Below are 22,055 nucleotides of genomic sequence, written 5' to 3'. Positions count from 1 at the left end.
GTTAAATTAGTCATTTTCTCATTGAGTGGTAGAATTTAAATTGTTTTACATCTTCAAGTGCACTTTACTTTTTAATGCTTTAGTTTACCATGTATTTCATTGTACTCTTGCAATGACTCTTCCCCAGAAAAATACTAATTTTTTATTATAGACCACGTATTTTCCCCATTTTCTTTATTAAAATTAATCTCCTTAAGTTTACCTAGCCCAGTTCGATATGCCAAAAACAGTAGCAAGTCTCCCGGCGGAGATGTTACTGGTGCCCGCTCGAGCAAATTGATGAGCAATGGGATGACAGTGACAGTGATACAGTGAAGTTTACCTAATGTTTTAGTAATGTTTTATAATTGCTTCCTGAAAAGATCAAACTACTATTTATTATTTTGATAAATAAAGTAAGCTCTCTCCTGGCTCTGTGCTCAGGGGTCACCCCTGGCTGGCTCAGGATGGTGGCTATGAATTGGCCACTTGCAAGGCAAATGCCCTACCCACTCTTCTGTTTCTGGCCCCCCAAATCAGACTCTTCTTGATAGGAAGTTTAAACCAACAACAGTGGCGTGTTTTTTAAATTTCTACATCGTATAAATAATATAGCATAAAGAACAAAGTAACAAAGTAACCGTATTATCCTACTTCATATAGCTACTTTAGTGTGTGCATATAGTTGTAGTTTTCTGTTTAGCATATATAAAATTAAGCGTATTTTTAGATTTGAGGGAATCTGGCCTAGCTTAAGAAACTATTTTATTCACACGTGCATCATTTTTCTTGATCACCAAGTTTTTGAGAATGCAAACCAGTATCTTTCTGCCATAGAACTTTTTTTTTTTTAATCATACTGTTGTAACTTTTTTTTTTTTTGGCTTTTTGAGTCACACCTGGCTATGCACAGGGGTTAATCCTGGCTCTGCACTCAGGAATGACTCCTGGCGGTGCTTGGGGGACCATATGGGATGCTGGGAATCGAACCTGGGTTGGCGTGTGCAAGGCAAATGCCCTTCCTGTTGTGCTGTGCTCCAACCCCTCCATTGTAACTTCTTAATGTATGAATTTTCTGTATTTGTTCTTTAACCAAGTATAACAGTTATTTTGCTATATATAAAACTAAATCAGAATATGTTTGAATACTTCTTGGAGGTGCATATATTTATTGTATCTTTTAATTTTTTTTATTCAGCTTTCGAAAACGAACTTTTCCAACAACAATGATTTCCGTGCTCTTCTGCAGTCTCTGTATGCTACTTTTAAGGAGTTCAAAATGCACGAGCAGATTGAAAATGAGTACATCATTGGTTTGCTTCAGCAACGCAGCCAGACCATTTATAATGTGCATTCTGACAATAAACTCTCCGAGATGCTTAGCCTCTTTGAAAAGGGACTGAAGAATGTTAAGGTGAGTTGCAAATATGGGCATTGCCTGCCGTCACAATCTGTGCCGTCTATTTATAACCCTGACAAAACTAGTTTGCGTTTTATAGTAAATCATGTTTTATTCAAGAAGAAACATTTAGACAGTTGTTGACTATAATAAAGCAGACTTCATTAGGGTTTTGTTAGAGCGAGAGTACAGAGGGGAGTTATAGCCAAGGGGCAGGGTGAGGAGTCAGGAAGTTAAGGGGAAACATCCAGAAAGTGGGGATTCTTGCTCTCGTGACCAGAGGAAGTTTTATTGCAGTTAGGTCAGGGTGTAAAGGTCTCAGATAGGAAGAGGACCAGATGCCAATGATGAGAGATTTTTGCTAAACTGACTCGGCTGAAGTTTCCTAAAATTGGATTAAGTGGACTGTCACAGAACTCCAGGTAAGTATGTGCTTAGGAAGATTGTGCCAGTCTGGCTTCTTTGGAGAAAGGAGATTCTTGTCTTTGAACAGTGTAAGTGTGTTTCAGTGGCACTTAGACACTTCCAGTGGCCTTGGTGCTTAGTGAGGGTCTGTGGAGCCCTCTGCTGATCGTGGTGGTAGCCGGTCAGTAATGTGGATCTTGGGTTTGAAGCATTTTTGGTGGTGGAGGCACTGAAGAAGGATCCTGCTTTGGCCTTGGAATGTTTGGATGTTGTGACTTTCTTTCAGCGCTACAGTGCTTCGAAGTGTACATGTCAGCGTCTTGCAGGACTTTCTATAGTCCCAATACGGAGCTGAACAGTCAGGCTTTAGTGTTTGTGACTTTCAGTCAAGAGAGTGAGCCAGAGTAGTGGAAATGTTAGTTTGGAATTCAGGGCCAGATGCAAAAGGAAGCTGGAAGAATTCGTCCAGTCCAGTTTACAGGTCAATAACAGTAGCTAGTAAAATGGAGTTTGCTAAGAGATGAAAAATAGCTTAAAGACTCATTAGGTTGGATTATATTTTTTTATTGAAGCATAACAGTTCTCTGTATAATCATCTCCAATTTGAACAAGTATAAACAAAGTCAGACCTCTGTTTATCAGATAAGTTTAGTGTCATTGATGGCAAAGTTCAGCAAGGATAGTGATTGGCCACATAAGTTGTTTTCAAGTCTGCTTTGCTGGAACTTTGATTTTTTTTTTTTTATTCAGAATTGTTTTTGTTGGGGCTGAAGCGATAGCACAGCGGGTAGGGCGTTTGCCTTGCACGTGGTTGACCCGGGTTTGATTCCCAGCGTCCTATATGGTCCCCTGAGCACCGCCAGGAGTGATTCCTGAGTGCAGAGCCAGGAGTAACCCCTGTGCATCGCCAGGTGTGACCCAAAAAAGCAAAAAAAAAAAAATTGCTTTTGTTATCTTTTGTTTTGGGGCCACACCTGGCCATGCTCAGGGATCACTCCTGATAAGGTTCAGAGGACCACATGGGATGCCGGTGATCGGACGGGGGCTGTCTGTTTGCTCAGGCAAATGCCTTAACCTGGCCATCCTATTACTCCAGCCTCCATCACAAGTTTCATGTTTGTGCTTCCCTGAAGTTTCTTACTTTGTCAAAGAGAGCATGTTTATATGTTTACTAACAGACTAAAATATACTTAGCTTCTTTATCCAATCTAAAAATAAGAGTCCAAAATATAAATCTCAACTTACCTTCAGTAATTAATTTTACTTAGAAATGTTCTAAACATATACTGAATGTTCTGTGATTTCACAGCATTAATCTAAGGTTTCAAATTAGTAACAAGATTATGGAAACTGTTTTTAGGTAGATGTTTTACCATTAAACAAAGCCAGCCATTATCTTCAGTCGTATTCTTACTATTTGTAGCACAGTCATGTTAGGTAAGTATCATTCAGGAGTTTAGACTCAGGTTCTGGGTGCGAGAATAATGGGCAAAAATTAGTAAAAAAAGCTATTCACGATGCAGGTTAACATTCAGAGTACAGAAATGGCTAGAGAGTGTTGCCAAATGGCTGAGCGTGTGCTTTGTCGTCCCAGAGGCCTGGGTCTGAGTCCCACCATTGCATTGATTATGCTCAGGGAAAAGATCCGAGAGGACATCTGTGTGGGACTAGGAAACTCTTGAAAGTCCCTTTATTTTGTAAATTTGCTGTGAGTTCTGAGTCTGGAGGGCTGATGCAGAGTGATAGATACGTTCCAGGGAGATGTGATGACCCTAGTTCATATGAGGAAGCCCTCTAGCTGTTTAGAATTATCAAGAATTAGAGTATTTGATTTAAAGATCAGTGAACTCCTTGCCTTTAGAAATATTTCTGATCTTTTGCTCGGATAATGTAACGTTTTTTTCTGAATTGTTTTGTTTTGTGGTGGAAGAAAATCCAGACGAAGGGGGCTGGAGCGATAGCACAGCGGGTAGGGCATTTGCCTTGCACGTGGCTGACCCGGGTTCAATTCCCAGCATCCCATACGATCCCCGAGCACTGCCGGAAGTAATTCCTGAGTGTGTGAGCCAGGAGTAATCCCTGTGCATCACCGAGTGTGACCCAAAAAGCCAAAAAAAAAAAAAAAAGAAGAAAAGAAAAGAAAAGAAAACCCAGATGAAGGATATAAGGATGATTTGAAGTCACTTTTTTTTTTTGGTCACACCCGGTGATGCACAGGGTTTACTCCTGGCTCTGCACTCAGGAATCACTCCTGGCGGTGCTCAGGGGACCATATGGGATGCTGGGAATCGAACCCGGGTCGGCCGCGTGCAAGGCAAATGCCCTACCCGCTGTGCTATCACTCCAGCCCCCTGAAGTCACTCTTGATGAAGGATTTTGTGGTACGAAGACCAGTAGACTCTTGTGGACTCTTCACAGATGGGTCAAGAAAACTGGCACATAGGAATTTGATAAATACATGAGAAATAAAAAATTTTGAGAAATTTTAAAAGAGAACTTTGAGATATTCCTAAGGGAATTTGGGGTTGCATTTAAAAAATTTGTTTTAAATATTTTTATGAAGTTGTTCATGATGATTTATTGCATTTATTATTCCGACACCAATCTCACCAACATTGTACCTTCCCACCACCATTATTTCCAGTTTTCCAGCCACCACTCGGGTTGCTTTAAGAGGTGTTTTAAGGTCATCTTTTATGTCTTTTTAACTTAAGAAAGAACAGAGACCACTTTTCTGTTTGACAGTTTTTTTCTCCTGATTTTTTGTTGTATTTTAAATTGACTTCCTGGGATCAGATATAATGTAATTTTAGTGTAGCAAAACTTACAAAATGTATGCTTTTTTTTTTTTTTTGTCTAGAATGAGTATGAGCAGTTAAATTATGCAAAACAGCTAAAAGAGAGACTGGAGGCATTTACAAGAGATTTTCTTCCCCATATGAAAGAGGAAGAGGAGGTAAGCCTGCAGTTTCCCTTTGTGGTTTTGATTTCTGTTGATAACTGTTCTTTTGCCTTGGATTCTTCAAAATAATGCAAAGGAAGCTTAGCCTCCAGTTTGATTTTGGATGTGAAGACCGACCCAAGGGGGCAGGGAAGAAGCACTTTGTTCGCTCAGAGATGGGGGCTTTTTGCTAAATGTTTTGTTCATCTACTCAATAAGTAAATGAATTTTTGGGGGGTGAAGGGTGGAGGGGCTTAGGCCACATTGGTGGTGCTCAAGGCTTACTCCTGTTGCACTAAGTGACACTGTGGGGCTTGGGGACCCTATGGGATGCCCGGGATGGAACCCTGGGAAGGACGTGTATAAGGCAAGCGCCCTATCCACTGTACTGTCTCTTCAGCTACTAGTGTTTGCTTTTTTTTCCCCCATTTTTCTTTTTTGGGTCACACCTGGCGATGCTCAGGAATTTCTACTGGCTCAGCATTCGGGAATTACTCCTGCTCAGGGACCATCTGAGATGCCAGGGATCAACCTGGGTCAGCCGTGTGTAAGGCAGGCACCCTACCCGCTCCGGCCCTCCTGATGTTTTCTTATGTCAGTGGCACTGTGTTAAGTAACTTTATGTTAATCAGGTCTAGAGGATTTTTTTTTAAACAACTTTTTAATGTTTTCTGTGTTTTTATACTAAGTTTTGTGGTGCCAGCGAATGACTCCAGGCTTGCAGTCCTGTGATTCGTACATGCCGCCCCGAGCGGTACGTTTAGCCTGCTCATTCATGCCAAGTCCAAGCAGCTTGGAAGAAGCCTTGTCTGTTTCTAGTAGAGGTGATTATTAGTTTTTAACTCATCGGCTTTATGCCGAGTATACATGTATTGGGCTGGAGTGATAGCACAGCAGGTAGGGCGTTTGTCTTGCACGAAGCCGACCAGGGTTCGATTCCTCTGCCCCTCTTGGAGAGCCCGACAAGCTACCGAGAGTATCTCACCCGCACGGCAGAGCCAGCAAGCTACCCGTGCGTATTGGATATGCCAGAAACAGTAACAACAAGTCTCATGATGGAGAGGTTACTGTGCCCGCTCGAGCAAATCGATGAACGGGATGACAGTGGTACAGTGATACATGTATTAGGATATAACTGAATGAGTTAGCATAAACGTTTTTCTATTCTGTTTTTCAGGTAAGGAATAGAGAAAGCAGTTTATGAGGAACTGGAAACTTCTTCAGCTAAAAATTAGTCGCGTTTTCAGTAACGGTAGCTTTTGTGATCAGAGTGGCCTTTAAAGCAGAGCAGTATGTTTTTTTGTGGAGGGTGGTGATGGGCAGGTGTGTGGGCAGCAGCTGGCAGTGGTGGGGCTGTGTGTTAGGGGTCACGCAGGGCTTCTGGCACTCAAGCGTAGTCTCCTGAGTGGTCTCCTTGGCCCTGATGCCAGTTGGCTGTGTTTCCCATTTTCCCTGGCCTTCCAAAGGCCGTACGGAGGCCTTGCCTGTGCCCCGGGCCTCCGGGGCCACACCAGCACTTGGGAGCTCGCAGTGTGGGAGACGCAGCAGCGCAGAGCCTGTGTCTCAGCCTCCCGGCCCGCCCAGCCCAGCGGCAAGTGCTCTGGAGACGGTGTGCTTCCCAGGCATCGTGAGACCCAGTGGGAGTCGCTGCTGGCAAGGGCAGTTCAGGACTTCACATTGTAGTGAGACCAGCGTCGTCAGAGCAGTGTTTCTTGCCCTACCACGCCCCTCCCAATTCCCCGGGGAACAGTACCAAAGAAGCCTTGGCTCCGCCTCTCAAGATTCTAATTCTGTACATTGGAGGTTGGGTCTGCGCGTGTTTTTCAAAGAAATCACCTAGATAATTGGGACTCTTTCAAACCTCAATGTGAAATTTGAAATGGGAGCGCTGGCATCATTTGTATGTTTCTGTAGAGGCGCTGTTTGGGTGAGTTCAGATACTAGAGTAAGAAGGCAGTTAACTGACATAAACGTCTAACCATGAGAGATTGATGGGTAGTGTTTGGCACGCTTTTACAGGAAGATTTGGTACTGCTACTTCAGAATTATTTAGAGATTGATTTATTAGTTGTAGAAGCCCCAAAGAGAAGGTTGTTTTCGGTGATTTTTTTTTTTTTTGTAAACTAACTTGCTGATAAGAACTTAAAAAAATTGGGTGGGGGGGGAGTTGCATCACACCCTGCAGTCCTCAGGGCTCTGTGCTCAGGGGCCACTCCTCGCAGTGACCATATGTAGTGCCACAGACGGAGACCAGGATCCGCTGTGTGCCAGGGAGCACCTTAACCCATGTAACCGTCTCTATGGCTAAAACTAAAGTTTTTATCTTTTTGAAATACGTTGTTATGACACTTGGACCCATTGATATTGAAAATATGTTAAGGAAAACAAAACTAAGCACTTTGGGGAATGTTATTTAATTCAGGTTTTTCAGCCCATGTTAATGGAATATTTTACCTATGAAGAGCTGAAGGATATTAAAAAGAAAGTGATCGCACAGCATTGCTCCCAGAAGGACACGGCAGAACTCCTTCGCGGCCTCAGCCTGTGGAACCAAGCTGAGGAGCGGCAGAAGTTTTTTAAATACTCTGTGGATGAGAAGTCAGATAAAGGTGAGATCCTTTTGTCCGCCCCGGGTGTGCTGCTGGCTCTGTGCTCAGGGCTCACTCCCTGAGGGGCTCCGGGGACCAGATGCAGTGCTGGACATTGAACCTAGTCGGCTGTGTGCATGGCCCGCAGGACTGGATCTCTAGCCCCAAGAGATTCATGTGTTTGTATTGCAGATCATTTATTCTAAGACTCTTTAGTTTCTTACTAATAGGGACTTTAGATGTTTGATGAAGCATTTAAAATGTTTATTTTCAAGTATAAATTAAATTGATGGTAACATCCCTTGATAATTTAAAATCTCCTGTTTGGACCACATGCCGTTTAGGATTTAATAAAGTAATTTATAAATGCATAGCATTATCATCATTGCTCTTGGCAATCAAAATTACTGAAAACTACAGTGTATAGAGCACTTATGTAGTATCCAGTTTTTTGAGTTTCATTGACTTCAGTGACTACTTTTATCCTTGTTTTTTCCATTTTAAAAATTAGTTATACTTAACAGTTTGATCTCACTTTTCTGTTTCATTCTCTTAGCTTTCATCCACAATACATGGAGTTTTCCTCTGATAGGTATTTTCATTTCCTAACTACATTTAATTTTCCCACTTTTTCAGAGCAACCTATTCCTCTATTATGTTTGAAATGTTTGCCATTTGAAAAGGATTAAGTTAGTTTGATCATGCCATTTCTATTTAAATTGCTTTGTGAAGACACAACTTCAAATAAAATAGGTCTGCTTTTTTATTTCATAGCATGCTGTCTCATTTTTATTTAATAGCTTTGCATTTTATTTGTTTTTGTTATTTTTTTCTTTTTGGGTCACACCTGGCGATGCACAGGGGTCACTCCTGGCTCTGTACTCGGGAATTAACCCTGGCGGTGCTCAGGGGACCATATGGGATGCTGGGAATCGAACCCGGGTTGGCCGCATGCAAGGCAAATGCCCTACCCGCTGTGCTATTGCCCGCCCCTAGCTTTGCATTTTAAACTGTGTCACTGTATCACTGTTTGCTCGAGCGGGCACCAGTAACGTCTCCATTGTCAGACTTGTTGTTACTGTATTTGGCATATTGAATACGCCACGGGGAGCTTGCCAGGCTCTGCTGTGCAGGCGGGATACTCTCGGTAGCTTGCCGGGCTCTCCGAGAGGGACCAAGAAATCGAACCCGTGTTGGCCACGTGCAAGGAAAACGCCCTACCTGTTGTGCTATGGCTCCAAAAATTGACACCTTTAAAATAGCGAAAATCCCTTGGTTCCCTTTCTTTCCTCAGTGGAGGGAGAGGTGATGGTACTCAGCGGCTGCTCGCTGCTTTGTGCTCATGAGTCACACTTGTGGTGCTCAGGGCCCGGGTGGTACTGGCAGTTGACCTGGGCGTTTGCTGCGTGCAGAAGTCATGTGCTCAGCCCTTTGAGCTCTAGCTCTCGCCCTCCCTGGGTTCTTTCAGATGGGTAATAATAACGTTCTGTTCGAATGCTTAAAAGCATTCGACATTGGTCCTTTTTTATTTTACAGAGTAGGTGGGATGCATGTTGAAACAAAAATGTTTGTATAGGTTAAGCTATAATTAAACCCATAAAGCTTGTGTTGCTCTCCTTAGAAAGGCAGCTTGTAGCATAGACACCAAGCCAAGACCTGTTGTGTCTGGTTTAATTGTAATTATAACATAGGATTTGAAAGCATCTCTTGGCCTAACTACATTTAATCTTCCCACTCTTTCAGAGCAACCTATACCTCTATTATGTTTGAAATATTTGCCATTTGAAAAGGATTAAGTTAGTTTGATCATGCCATTTCTATTTAAATTGCTTTGTGAAGACAAATCATACATTAAAGGTAATCAGATTCTTCGTAGTACTTGAATGATTTATTCTTTTATTTATTTATTTTGGACCATTGAAATAATCCTTATAGGAAATTGGATGCCCAATGACTACTTCTTACAATGGTGACTAAAAAGATTCTTGATAAATGTATACAAGCGTGAGGAACATTTTCATTATATTATTTCAATCAGTTTATAACTAGTGTAAGTTAAGGCACACATAGGTTAAAGAAGATAGAGGTTTCATATTCAGTATGAAGTGAAAAAATTGCAAAAGGAACACAGGAAGATACTAACTGTAGTCAGTGCATGAATGGAAAATGTTCTGAGATTTGCGTGTGTTATTAAAAGTGTCCTGGAGATCTCATAATCTGACCGACTTGTTGGTTTCAAGCTGTATAACCTGTTGGATTCCTTTTTAAGTGATGCTTCTTATGCTACAGAGTGAGTATTGTTTTTTCTGTGACGCCTTTGTAAGAGGAAGTCAATTCTGTGTTCATTACTGTAGCTCCCACTGGTGAAGTATGATGTGGACCCTGATAGTTTAACCCTACGGGTTCTTAACAAGTCTAACATCCCCATGCTACCTCTCATCCATGTTATTTCCTTCTCACATCTTGCAAGCAGGAAGAAGTGGACCATAGGCACTGTATATTCTTTATGGGAAATGTGATGGAAACATCTTACGGCGCCTGCTCTCGTAACCTGTGACGCTAAAGTCTTCTCTTTTTCATTTCAGAAGCAGAAGTGTCGGAACAGTCCACAGGTATAGCCCATCTTCCTCCTGAGGTGATGCTGTCAATTTTCAGTTATCTTAATCCTCAAGAATTATGTCGATGCAGTCAAGTAAGCACTAAATGGTCTCAACTGGCAAAAACTGGATCACTCTGGAAACATCTCTACCCTGTTCTTTGGGCCAGAGGTAGGTAATGGGGCTTTCACTTAACTTTCCAAATACATTTTTTTTTTTAAAGATGAATACTCATAGGAAGGGAGACTGGGAGTTGACCAAGAGGTAGATTTCATAGTTGTATATTAGGTTCTTTGTATGTCTCTTTAAAATGTAGCAGTGGCTGAAGTATTTGTGGGTGAATTTTGTAATGTGTGTAATTTTCTTTAAAATGATTAGGAAAAAATAGGGAATGCAAAATAATCGATGAAATGTGATGATTGTTGAAGACAGGTGAAAATAATACAGGTATTAGACTACTTTATTATGCTCTTTATAACCTTTCATGATGTGTTTTGTAACACAAAACTTTAACAAAATGTTAAAGTTATCAGGTTGTGAGAACAACTTTAAATTAGGTTATTTGATATTTAAGAATATAGAGTCAGTTATAAAGGTGAGACACCATTCTGGCTCTTTTTGGTTTTGGCTCAGATATTTTTTTTTGTCTTCAGCATAGTTTTTTTTTTTGTGCTCTGTGTGTGTGTGTGTGTGTGTGTGTGTGTGTGTGTGAGTGTGTGTGTGTGTGTGATTGGTAATATCTCATTCTCTATGCCTCAATTTTATATTCATTAATTGCACTGTAGCAGTTACTTTTGTATATAACCTTTTTGTATGCGATATTTTCTGTGAGTATTCATTGTAGTCATGAATAAGTAATATGCTGTCTGTACTTTTTTTCACTGTATTAAATTTCTTGTATTAATCTCAAAATGAACATTTTCTTTCAGGGGTCTGTCATTTAACATGAAGGCTAAACTATGTCATTAAAATTTAATTAACTTTTTGCTCACTGTTGTTAGGGATTGAATCTAGTGCCTTATGAAGAGCATGTTCTTTACCACTAAGGTCTATCTTTGACATTTAAAAGTTGGGTTTTTTTTTAGGGGCCAGAGTGATAGTACAGCAGGGAGGGCACTTGCCTTGCACACCGCTGTCCGGGTTCAGTCCCTGTGTCCCTTACGTACTCAGCTTGTTAAACTGCCTCTCTGGCCACCCGTGTTTAGCTATATTTTAATCTACTATTCTCTTCACAGTCATTATCCATTTAGGTACTATTTGATACAAGATCAAATGTGAAAACTCTCTATTTTACTGTTGTGAAGTTAACCAGATCTCAAAGTTTTTTTCCCTGTTTCTCATGTTCAAATTTAAAATCGCCCATAAAAATGGTTTTAGTTTATTTAGGTATGGTACTTGTTTAGATATGTTATTTGTTTCCAGTGATTCTAATTAGAATTGTTTTACCATCCTCCAGAGAACATTTTGAAATGTTTGTGGAGATAATGTTTTTTCCATCCAGGGAGGGTATGTGTATTTTTCTTCAAGTGGGTGCCAGCATTCCTGCTGAACACTCTAATGCACACAAGTCTCCCTTCCTCCAAACACACAGAATAGGAAATTGTGTAGTCCACAAGATCAGCAGTGCCAAAGTTAAGGAACCCTGACTTACATATAATGTTCAGAGCTCAGTAAATGAATTCTGCATTATCTGTTATATCAGTTATATAATTTAATTTTTCAGTCTGTTTTTCAGATTCTTTCATTTAGGGTTTTGTTTTTTCTTAGCCTCCCTCTTTGACTTCTGTTCCTGCCTGCTTCTGAATCGCTGTACTAATTTTACTACCGAGCAGACAGGCTTGCTTCCTTTTATTTATTAGCGGCTACCAGGAGTGTGAAGCCATCGTAGTGAGAGAGGTTAGGCTGTTCTTAGTGACCTGAAATGACATGTAGGACTTGATTATTATTTTTCATACTTCTTTGTAGTATATCAGGTGGATTTCTTTGCTCATTTTGTAATTTTTTAAAATGACTTTAAAAAAACTGTAGTTAGAAAATGCAGTTACAACTGTTAAAATTTATGGCATAAAATTTACAAAGTTACTGTACTCAATACCAGCAAAATGCCCAAGACCTTCCACCACTATCCCTATGTCACCTCTAGTTTTCCTTGTTTTTTTCTTTTTGGGTCACACCAGCATTGCACAGGGGTTACACCTGGCTTATACACTCAGGAATTATTCCTGGCAGCGCTTGGGGGACCATATGGGATGCTGGGAATTGAACCCGGGTTGGCTGAGTGCAAGGCAAAAGCCCTACCTGCTGTGCTATCCCTCCAGCCCTCTAGTTTTCCTTTTTGTTCATTTCTCTCCTCCCACAGTTTGTAATTTTTTTAACCAGTTAAATACTTCTAATAATAATAATTGGTCCATTACTTATGGCTAATATATATATATATATATATATATGCAGGAATTTTTGTTTCAAATAGATTTTGTCATGTTTGGCAATCTGATCTTTCATTTCTCTTGCTCATTGATTAGGTGACTGGTACAGTGGTCCTGCAACTGAGCTCGATACTGAGCCTGATGAGGAGTGGGTGAAAAACAGGAAAGATGAAAGTCGTGCTTTTCAGGAGTGGGACGAAGATGCTGATATTGATGAATCCGGTAAGCTATTTGAAATTCAAATTTTACTACATGGTGCTTTAGTAATACTGTGTTGAGTCATTAAATACATACTGATTTGGTATTAAGATTTCTGTGTTTTTTTTTTTTAAGAAACAAACAAAGTGTTTGGGGGGTTGAGGATGTAATTTAAGGAAGAGCATGCATTAAATGCATGGTAAGGTTCCATCTTGGACTGAAAATTTAAAAAAAAACCTGAAAATGGAAAAAAAGAAAGTGGTGTTTTTCTTTTATCACTTCCCCAGGAAAGTGCTATTTTTTTTTAAAAAAAATTTTAATTGAATCACCGTGAGAACAGATACAAAGCTTTCAGGTTTAAGTGTCGTACAATGATCAAACACCCCTCCCTTCACCAGTGCACATGTTCTACCACCAAGAACTTCAGTATACCTCCCCACCCTACCCCCTACCCTGCCTGTGTGTCAGATGATTTTCACTTTACTCTCTCTTTATAAAGTGGTATTTTTAAGATTACTGCTTTGTAAAATTTGAAGGAGTAATAAGCAGTTTAAAATTCATTTTTTGTGAAGTAATTTTTCCCCCTTTTTGTTGATCACCGTTGAGGTACAGTTATAAAGCTTTCATGTTTGAGCTTTGATCATACACTCATCAAATACTCATCTCTTCACCAGTGCATATTTCCACCACCAAAATCCCCAGTATCCTCCCCATTCCATGCCTTCCGCTGCCTGTGTGGCAGACAATTTGCACAATACTCTATCTCCACTTTGGTTACATTCAATATTTCGACACCAGTCCCACCACCAGTCAAACCTGCTGAAAAGTCAGTGCTAGACAATTTGTTTTGTATTGCTTGTTATGGATAAAATATAATCTTGCGCGGCTGCAATAGCAGCCACGTGCTCTAGGAACTCTAGAATTTTAATAATTAGAGTCTGCATGTGTGAAGTAATTTTTAAGTGCTTAGTGTTTCTCATGTTTTGTATTTAAGTCTTTTTTTTTTTTTTTTAATTTGCTCTTTGGGTCACAACCAGCATTGCTCAGGGGTTACTCCTGGCTCTGGATTTAGGAATTAATCCTGGTAGTACTCAGGGGACTCTATGGGATGCTGGGGATCGAACCCGGGTCAGCTGTGTGAAAGACAAATGCCCTACCTGCTGTACTGTGACTCCGGCTCTTAAATACTTCTTAATGAAACAAATTTTCTCTTTCCTGTTGACGTAATTCATACTACAGTTCTTTATAATTTATAGTCTTTCTGTAGGGGAGAAGGAGTTAATCCTCCGAGTGGTGGTTGGGGGCCCCTCCTATCTCTGCTAGGCACGTCCTGTCTCCTTGGCCTCCTTCAGCCTGTGTTTTTGTCTGGACTAGAGGGCAGATTGGGCCTAATCCGGCAGTGTTCTAAGTTATTCCTGGTGGTGCTCAGGGCTGCATGCAGTGCAAGCACTTTAATTCCTGTTCTACCTCTCCAGCCCTCTACCACATGCTTTAGAAGCTTTGTTTGTTTGTTTTGTTTTGAGTTTTGGGCCACACCCAGCAGTGCTCAGGGCTCACTCTTAGTTCTGTGCTCAGGAATCAATCCTGGGATCCTTGGGTGGTCGACCGTCCAGGGTGCAGGTCACCCTGTGCAAGGCAAGCACCCTGCCCACTATTCTCTCTGACCCCCGACATGAAAGAGTTTTTAAGGTTTTATTAAACAGCATTATACTGACCCCGTCATCAAACAGTGACTTAAAAGCTATTTTTTTCCTTCAGGTTGAAAGGGAAATGATTGAGTTTTTCCTTGTAATACCTCTTTAGTTTTTTTCTCAAACTTTTTCTGGAATACCTTTTTCTTTCCCCCTTTGCTCCCCTACCATATGGTGGAAACCATGTTCAGGAGCTGGAGAGCTAGAGTAGTGAGTTAGGTGCTTGTCTGCCGTGAGGCTGACCCAGGGTCACCCTGGCACCCCAGATGTTCTCCTGAGCCCACCAGAAGTAAATCTTAGTCCTAAGGAGCCAGGACTAAGCCCTGACATCACTGGTGTGGCCCCAGAACCAGGGAAAAAAGAGATTTTGAAGCATATGAAAAAGGATTTGCAAAAGTTCTCACTGCAAACCCTTTTTTCCCCATCCTGTTATCTCTTCTTCAGTTGGTGTCACACCTGTTAAATAATAGATGTTAGACGGGTGGATTAAGACCCCGTCTGTTTTGCATTATGAGGGTTTAAGAATAGCAAAAATGTGTTTCACATTCAATGATTTGGTGATGCTTGAGTAGCCTAATAGTGTGTCAAGTTATTAGACCTTATTATTCATTTTACAGAAGAGTCTGCAGAGGAATCGATTGCTATCAACATTGCACAAATGGAAAAACGTTTACTCCATGGCTTAATTCATAACGTTTTACCGTATGTTGGTCCTTCTGTAAAAACTTTAGTATTAGCATACAGCTCTGCAGTTTCCAGCAAGATGGTACGTATAAGTTAGCATTGGTGTGGGTATTACTGGGAAAAGTAGTCATGATGTAAATTTAGCTTGTGTATTCCTAAGTGCCCATGGGAGTGGCTTCTCATGGGTGGGTATAAGTATGTGTACTGCTTTCATGTTAGTATATACCATGATCTTTGTAGCACAGATCATATTACCTCCTGTCGTCTACCTGTTATAGGTACGGTAGCTGAAACTAGGGAAGGTTAAAGGATTTATTCAGTTTCTCATATATGATATGCAAACCCTAGTTTCATATGATTTGTTCTAATACATAAGGTGGTAGCATGGGCAAGTGTGAGTAAATTATGGTTTTATAAAGTGTATAAAGTGTGCTATATCAAATTCGCCTTAGATTTTTTTCTTAAAAAGGTAAATTTCCTGGGTCTAATCTCAAATTATTGTAACAGCTTCTCTGGGGTATGAGCCAAGAATATTTATTATGCTGAATCAGATGACTTTCACATGCACAAAACTGTGATAACCACCAGAATATACTAGTTTGTAAAAGTTACTTGTCTCTTATTTAAGTAAATTTGTAGATCTTTATAGTGACTTTTTCCCCCTTCAGGTTAGACAGATATTAGAGCTCTGTCCTAACTTGGAACATCTGGATCTTACCCAGACTGACATTTCAGATTCTGCATTTGACAGGTTAGTTATTTTTCAGTATTTAAATATAATGGTTTCTAGCTATGAATAAGAATTATACTGTAGGTGATCATTTGCATAATGGTAGTTTAACTATATAGTTTTTTCTGGCTATCAAATGTTTGTCACTTACGTGAATAACTTAGTAGTGCTCTCAGTCTGTTTTTCACTGTTACTTTTCAGGAAAGTAATCTTACATCTTCCTCTTTCTCTTCCCACTCTGAGCTTGCTAAAGTTTTTCCATTCGTGACTGATTGTTGTGGAGACAGGGGCTGAGGAGGGGACACCCTGCTGTGCTCGGGGCTGACTCCCTCTGCACCCAGGGGTCATGCCTGGCGGTGCTCAGGAGACCTTCTGGGCCGGCCCCGAGCAAGGCATCCGCCCTGTCTGCTGTGCTGTTGCTCCGGCCCCAGAGTGGCGTTTGTTTTGTTGTTGTTACTGGGCCACACCTGTGGTATTCGGGGCTCATTCCTGGCTCTGTGCTCAGCGATCGCTCCTGGTGGGACTCTGGGGACCATGTGGGGTACTGAGAATTGAACCTGTGTTCGATGCGTGCAAGGCAAGCATCTACTTGCTGTCCTGTCTCTCCAGCCCCTCATGACTGGTCTCACCTGATACATTTTTAGGTGATGCTGGATAAATAGATATACATATCAAACATTTATTAATAATTCATAATTTATTAAACATTTAAAAAAATTATGTGATCTCATGGGGACGCAACCTGTAATTTAGGAAGGTAGGGTGTAATCTACTCTTGTGTCAGATTGCATTACTCCTGCCCTCTTTTGTATCTTTGGTGACTAAAACAGTGTCTGAAAATGTTCAGTGAGTATAGATTATTTTCAAGTTAAAACCTTCCATTTCTAACGACATATAAAGACTTTTGAATATAGTGAGCAGTTCTCATTATTCATTAGTCATTTTGTTAATCTTTTTTCCCAAATTTTATTTTATTAAACTAGCATGAGTTATCAAGTTACTCATAGTTGGGTTTTTGACTGATCCTGTTATCTTTTGCTTAAAGTTGGTCCTGGCTCGGTTGCTGCCAAACTCTTCGGCATCTTGATCTCTCTGGATGTGAAAAAATCACAGATGTGGCTCTCGAGAAGATTTCCAGGGCACTTGGAATTCTCACAAATCATCAGAGTGGCCTTTTGGAAACGTCAGCAAGCAAAGATACCTCAGCTCCGTGGAAGGATAAAGACATTCCCGTGCAGTCCACCAAGCCTTACGCTCGTGTGCCCGATTTGACTGACAAGGGCTTTGGAGGAGAAATAGACAACGAGCACCCCTGGACTACTAAGCCCGCTTCTGCGGGAAATTTCACTTCTCCTTCCGTGTGGATGTTAGATGCTGAGGATTTGGCTGACATCGAGGACGCTGTCGAGTGGAGACATAGAAACGTGGAAAGTCTCTGTGTGGTGGAGACGGCGTCCAGCCTCAGCTGTTCCTCGTCTTGTTGCTACGGCAGGGACTTGGCTGGACTAAGGACTAGCGTCTGCTGGCAGCAGCAGTGCGCCTCCCCGGCGTTCGCCTACTGCGGTCACTCCTACTGTTGCGCCGCGACAGCGCTGAGAACTATGGCCTCACTCCCGGGGCCCCCTGCTCTGTGCAGGAGCGCGGCAAGGACTCGACCGCCCAGGGAGAAGGACTCCGTCTCCCCCGGGAGTGAGCAGTCTGGGCAGGAGACGGGCCGCGGGCTCCTGTTCCTCAGTCTCTCCGGCTGCTACCAGGTCACAGACCACGGTCTCAGGTAAGCACTTGCTGAGCTTGAGAAGGAGACACGTTCTCATTTTCCAATGGAATATAGAACACTGAAACTCAGTTATTTTCTGTCAGCTGACATATTTAACCAAGATCTCACCAGCGTTGGTCCTACTTCAGAGCATTGGAGCACTATAACTTGAGTATGAAATTTTATGTCACGCAGCTCAAATCCTTTGTGATATATGGAAGAACATCTTTTAAAAGTTTAGTAAGTGCGTGCTTGCAACTCACTTTCCTTTGCGGTTCTTTAGTGAACGTGAAGATGAATTAAGACATACTAATAACCCTGAAGGATTTGTAGCACTGTAGAACTGTCGTCCGTTGTTCATCGATTTGCTCGATCGGGCACCAGTAACGTCTCCACCGTGAGACTTGTTACTGTTCCTGGCTTATCGAATACTTGTAACAGAAGAAAATAAGAATACCATATTCTGTTGCATTTATCTTTGTGTGTAAGGGATGTTGAGTAAAGGTTCAGTGGGGATGAAAGAAGAGACATCGCACATCCGGTTGAGATGAATTTCATCTGATGAGGTGGCCCTGAGTTGAACCTTAAACAGAGGCTGGAGTAGGCAGCGGTAGGGGATGGCGCTGCCTCCGGGCTGGGGGCCAGTGAGCACAGAGTCGAGAGTGCTGTAGCTGCTGCTAGATTCTTTTTCGATGCCATAGTAATATTTAGCATTTACCGCTTCCAGCGATTGGTTCTTGGATATGATCCCTTGAAAATTTCTTGTGTGTTTTTTCACGTAAGAAACCTGAATTGTACCAGTTTTTATACTGATGGAGTGTCAGGCATGTAAACAGTGGAAATTTCACCTAGTTACTAATACTCACTTGTAATATAATATTAGACCGATTAGGTTGCGTTCAGAGACTTGTTATTCCAGTTGAGTTGCAGGTGAAGGACATGTCTTGGGGAATAATGGGAAATAAGCCAATAAAAGTAGGTTAACGAGACTTTAGTGGAAAATGTGAATATGAAGCAGAAAGGTTTGCATTTTGGTGGCTTGCTGTTTTTTTCTCCAAGAAGCTAGACCTTTAATAAAAGACCGGGGGAGGGGGCACAGGGGGAGCTGGGTAGTACAGTGGATAATGCACTAGCCTTGCATGTGGCCCACCCAGCTTCAGTCCTTGGCTCCCTGTCTGGCCTCCAGTGGTGATGCTAAGTGCTCTGACGGGTGTAGTCCCCAAACTGTGAACAAATGGAGGCTCCAGGGCCAGAGGTACCTGGAGGGCTGGGGGCCTGGGCTTGGTCCCAGCTGCTGCCTGGTCTTTAGGTGCTGACGAGAGTCACCTCCAGCATGGTACCAAAGACCAAAATCTGGATATTTTTCAGATGTACCCCACGTTGTTTAGTAATCTAAAATAGTAATACTGAAAACCGTTGTGCTTTTAAGTCTATAGGACAGTAACATAAGAAAGGAGTCTTGGGTAGAAAACCACTTACCCTGATTTATTGACATTTGACATGAGTGTTAAAATTTGACTTACTAGAAATAAGTTTTAAAAGGATGTGGAAAGACACATGTTTGAACTTAGGATGTTTGGGAGGCCATAGTGAGTGAATGTTCTCTGAGTTATAAATGAGTGACGGGGTTGGCGTGATAGTACAGGAGGTAAAGTGTTGGCCATGCAAACTGATGGGGTTTGATCTTGGGCACCCCATATCGTCACGCTGAGCCCCGCCAGGAGTGACCCCTGAGTGCAGAGCCAGGGGTAAGCTCTGAGCTCCGCCGGGAGTGACTCAAAGACAAAAAAGTGAGTTATGGTTTTGTATTGAGGATTTTAAGAAACAAAATGTAGGGCTAATTTAGAACAATTGTACAGTCCTGTAACTTTCACAGCCAGAGTTTAGCGTTTTTGGTCTTAATCTGCTTTTTTTTCTTTCATGGGGCACGGTGAGTGCAGTGGCTGGGGTGGAGAGCTGCTCCTGCCAGCAGGGGCCTTAGACCGCAGCTTTCTGATGCCCGAGACACTGGGAGGGGCTGGTCCACATATTCCCTTCTGCTTATCTTAGTCTTTACGGTGATTGGAGAAGTACTCTCTGACCCGGTGGGAGGAGTTCTTCACACTTGGATTCTGCTCTGTGGAGTTTGGGGCTTTTTTTTTTTTTGCATTTCTTTTTTAAAATTTTTATTTGGTTGAAAAAGGGGGCCACACCTACTCAGTGGTTTCTCCTGGCTCTGCACTCAGGAATCATGGGATACTGGGGATCGAACCCTACTCAAGGCAGGCCCCTTCTAAGGCAAGCCCCCTACCTGCTGTGCTATTTCTCTGGCCCCTAAAATTTTTTTTTTTTTAAAAGTTACTTTTAAAAAGTGACTTACAAACTTATTGACAGTTGAGTTTTAGACACAAAATATTCTAGCACCATTTTCACCAGCAATGTCAGCTCCCACCCACCAGTGTTCCCGAGTTCCTCCACCCACAGCCTTGACAGGCTTATTTTTAAATTTAGTTGTAGTTTGGAGCTTATGTTTTTGGTGGTGTTGGCTCTGGCTTGGATGCTTTCTGGCACCCTTAAACTCGGGCAGGTTATGTAGGCTAGTGCTGGAGAAACACTGTTGGAGACTGCCATGGCTCGCTGGCTCTGGTAGGAGCTTGGCGTGGTGCAGGCTGTGAGGGTTGGGACTGTTTTCTGCCTCTGTCTACAGCGTTGAACTTGGTCGTTTTGAAGTTTGCATAAGATGATTTCAGCAGAAGCTGCGAACAGTGATGACAGTATGTTTTCAGTAAGTGGCAACTGTTGTGCAATAATTGGTTATCTTTGAAATTCATGGCATGATTTTTTTATAGCACTTTTTAATTAATTAATTAATTAATTTATTTATTTGTTTTGCTTTTTGGGTCACACCTGGTGATGCACAGGGGTTACTCCTGGCTCTGCACTCAGGAATTACTCCTGGCGGTGCTCAGGGGACCATATGGGATGCTGGGAATTGAACCTGGGTCGGCCGCGTGCAAGGCAAACGCCCTACCCACTGTGCTATCGCTCCAGCCCCTGTAGCACTTTTTTAATAATAGAGTTGAATATTATTACATCTCTTTAATTAATGGGGTATCACAGACTCCAAGAGTACCGCACCACATTTGATGGAGTTTAAAATAGGAGACAAACAATCTTAGAGGGAAATATATATATACATACATATATATATGTATATATATATACACATATATGGGCTGGAGTGATAGCACAGTGGGTCGGAGGTTTGCCTTGTGCACGATTGACCTGGGTTCGATTCCTCTGTCCCTCTCGGAGAGCCTGGCATGTTACCCATGGCGTATTTGATATGCCAAAAACAGTAACAACAAGTCTCACAGTGGAGACGGTACTGGTGCCTGCTCAAGCAAATCGATGAGTAACGGGATGACAGTGATATATATATATATATATATATATATATATATACACATATATAAACACACAAGGTTCAGCCTTTAGCAACATGTTTGTGATGTTTGTGATCTCTTATGGAAGAGCTTAATGGCCCCGGGGTGAAGTACAACAATCTTCACAGTTTTTTTTCTCTAAGGAAACTTTTTTGTAGCATTTTCAGGGGGTTTTCATAACAAACAATACAACATAAATTATTTCGGTTCTGCTTTCGGGCAGGGGTTGGGGTTCGGGATGGAAACATCTGAAATACGGGGGTAGGAAGGTATAATGGTGATGGGATTGGTGTTCGAAAATTAAATTAAACATTGTGAACTGCTTTATAAAATAAATAAATGGGTTATCAGGTAGTATTGATATTGAAAAATTCATCCTGCACGAAACACAAGTATTGGCTATCATTGTAATAAAAATACTGACTGAGACTAGGAGAAGTCTCCTGGCACTTCGCTACGGTGTGTGTAATGATTGGCACTCGGGGGTTGCTTGCTTTGCTCTGTTTCATTTTCAGTTTCCTGGGACTTAGTGTTGGATTCGGTTCTGGTGCAGGGCCTGCACTTCACAGCTGAGCCACATCCCCAGCCCTCTAGAAGTCAACAAGTCTTTTCTTCTCCTCACTTTTCCTTAACCCCCTCATATTGCCTTTTCTGGTTTGTTACAAACTACTCCTTTTCTACTTGAATCCCAGAGCATATATTTTGTCTTACCTTTTAAGCCCAGTAGAACAGAGTACAGTCTGTTCTTTTCATTGATCTGTTTAGATAATGTACATTTAATGTAAATATTGATGTGGTTAGATGAGTACCTCTTTTCTTTTGCTTTTTTTTTTTTTTGCCTTGTTTTGGCTTTATTCTTGTTTAGCCTTTTTTTCACTTCTTTTGTATCTTTTAAGTACTTTTTGATACTTGTAATATTCCATATTGACCCAGTACTTCATTTTTATGTTGTTTACTTAAAGTTGTGTCTGTAGCTTGGAGAAAACCCCACAAAATTGTGGCAAAATGTGTACATGCCATAAAGGTTAACATTTTAGTGTTGGGAGGTTTGTAAACATGGTCGAAGAGGGCAAGAGATAACAGTACTGCAGGCAGGGTGCCTGCACTGACCGGGGTCGGGTTCCTAGCACTGCGCATGGTCCCCTGAGCCTTCTCAAGAGTGATCCCCGGGGCTCAGAGCCGGGAGGAAGCAGGTGGGGCCCAAACACCAAAATAAAAAAAGCTTTTTTTTTTTTT

The 22,055-nt window shown here is 41.6% G+C and overlaps 1 protein-coding gene across 2 annotated transcripts in view; it reads left to right on the top strand.

The window, feature by feature from the left end:
- The window catches only part of FBXL5 (F-box and leucine rich repeat protein 5), a 40,390-nt gene that overhangs the window by 8,209 nt on the left and 10,126 nt on the right, over positions 1-22,055 (top strand). The window contains exons 2-9 of one of the 2 annotated variants that reach the window (XM_055140636.1): positions 1,178-1,393; positions 4,644-4,739; positions 7,147-7,333; positions 9,898-10,080; positions 12,432-12,557; positions 14,845-14,990; positions 15,577-15,659; positions 16,684-17,412. In XM_055140636.1, coding sequence (XP_054996611.1) covers positions 1,178-1,393; positions 4,644-4,739; positions 7,147-7,333; positions 9,898-10,080; positions 12,432-12,557; positions 14,845-14,990; positions 15,577-15,659; positions 16,684-17,412 — 1,766 coding nt within the window. Of the gene's footprint in view, positions 1-1,177; positions 1,394-4,643; positions 4,740-7,146; positions 7,334-9,897; positions 10,081-12,431; positions 12,558-14,841; positions 14,991-15,576; positions 15,660-16,683; positions 17,413-22,055 lie in introns of both variants that reach the window. The other variant, XM_055140635.1, reaches the window with a different exon arrangement.

Source organism: Sorex araneus, chromosome 5, assembly GCF_027595985.1.
Source record: "Sorex araneus isolate mSorAra2 chromosome 5, mSorAra2.pri, whole genome shotgun sequence".
Taxonomy (NCBI): domain Eukaryota; kingdom Metazoa; phylum Chordata; class Mammalia; order Eulipotyphla; family Soricidae; genus Sorex; species Sorex araneus.
The sequence above is the reverse complement of the archived record's forward strand: the minus strand, read 5'-3'. Positions and strand labels throughout refer to the sequence as shown.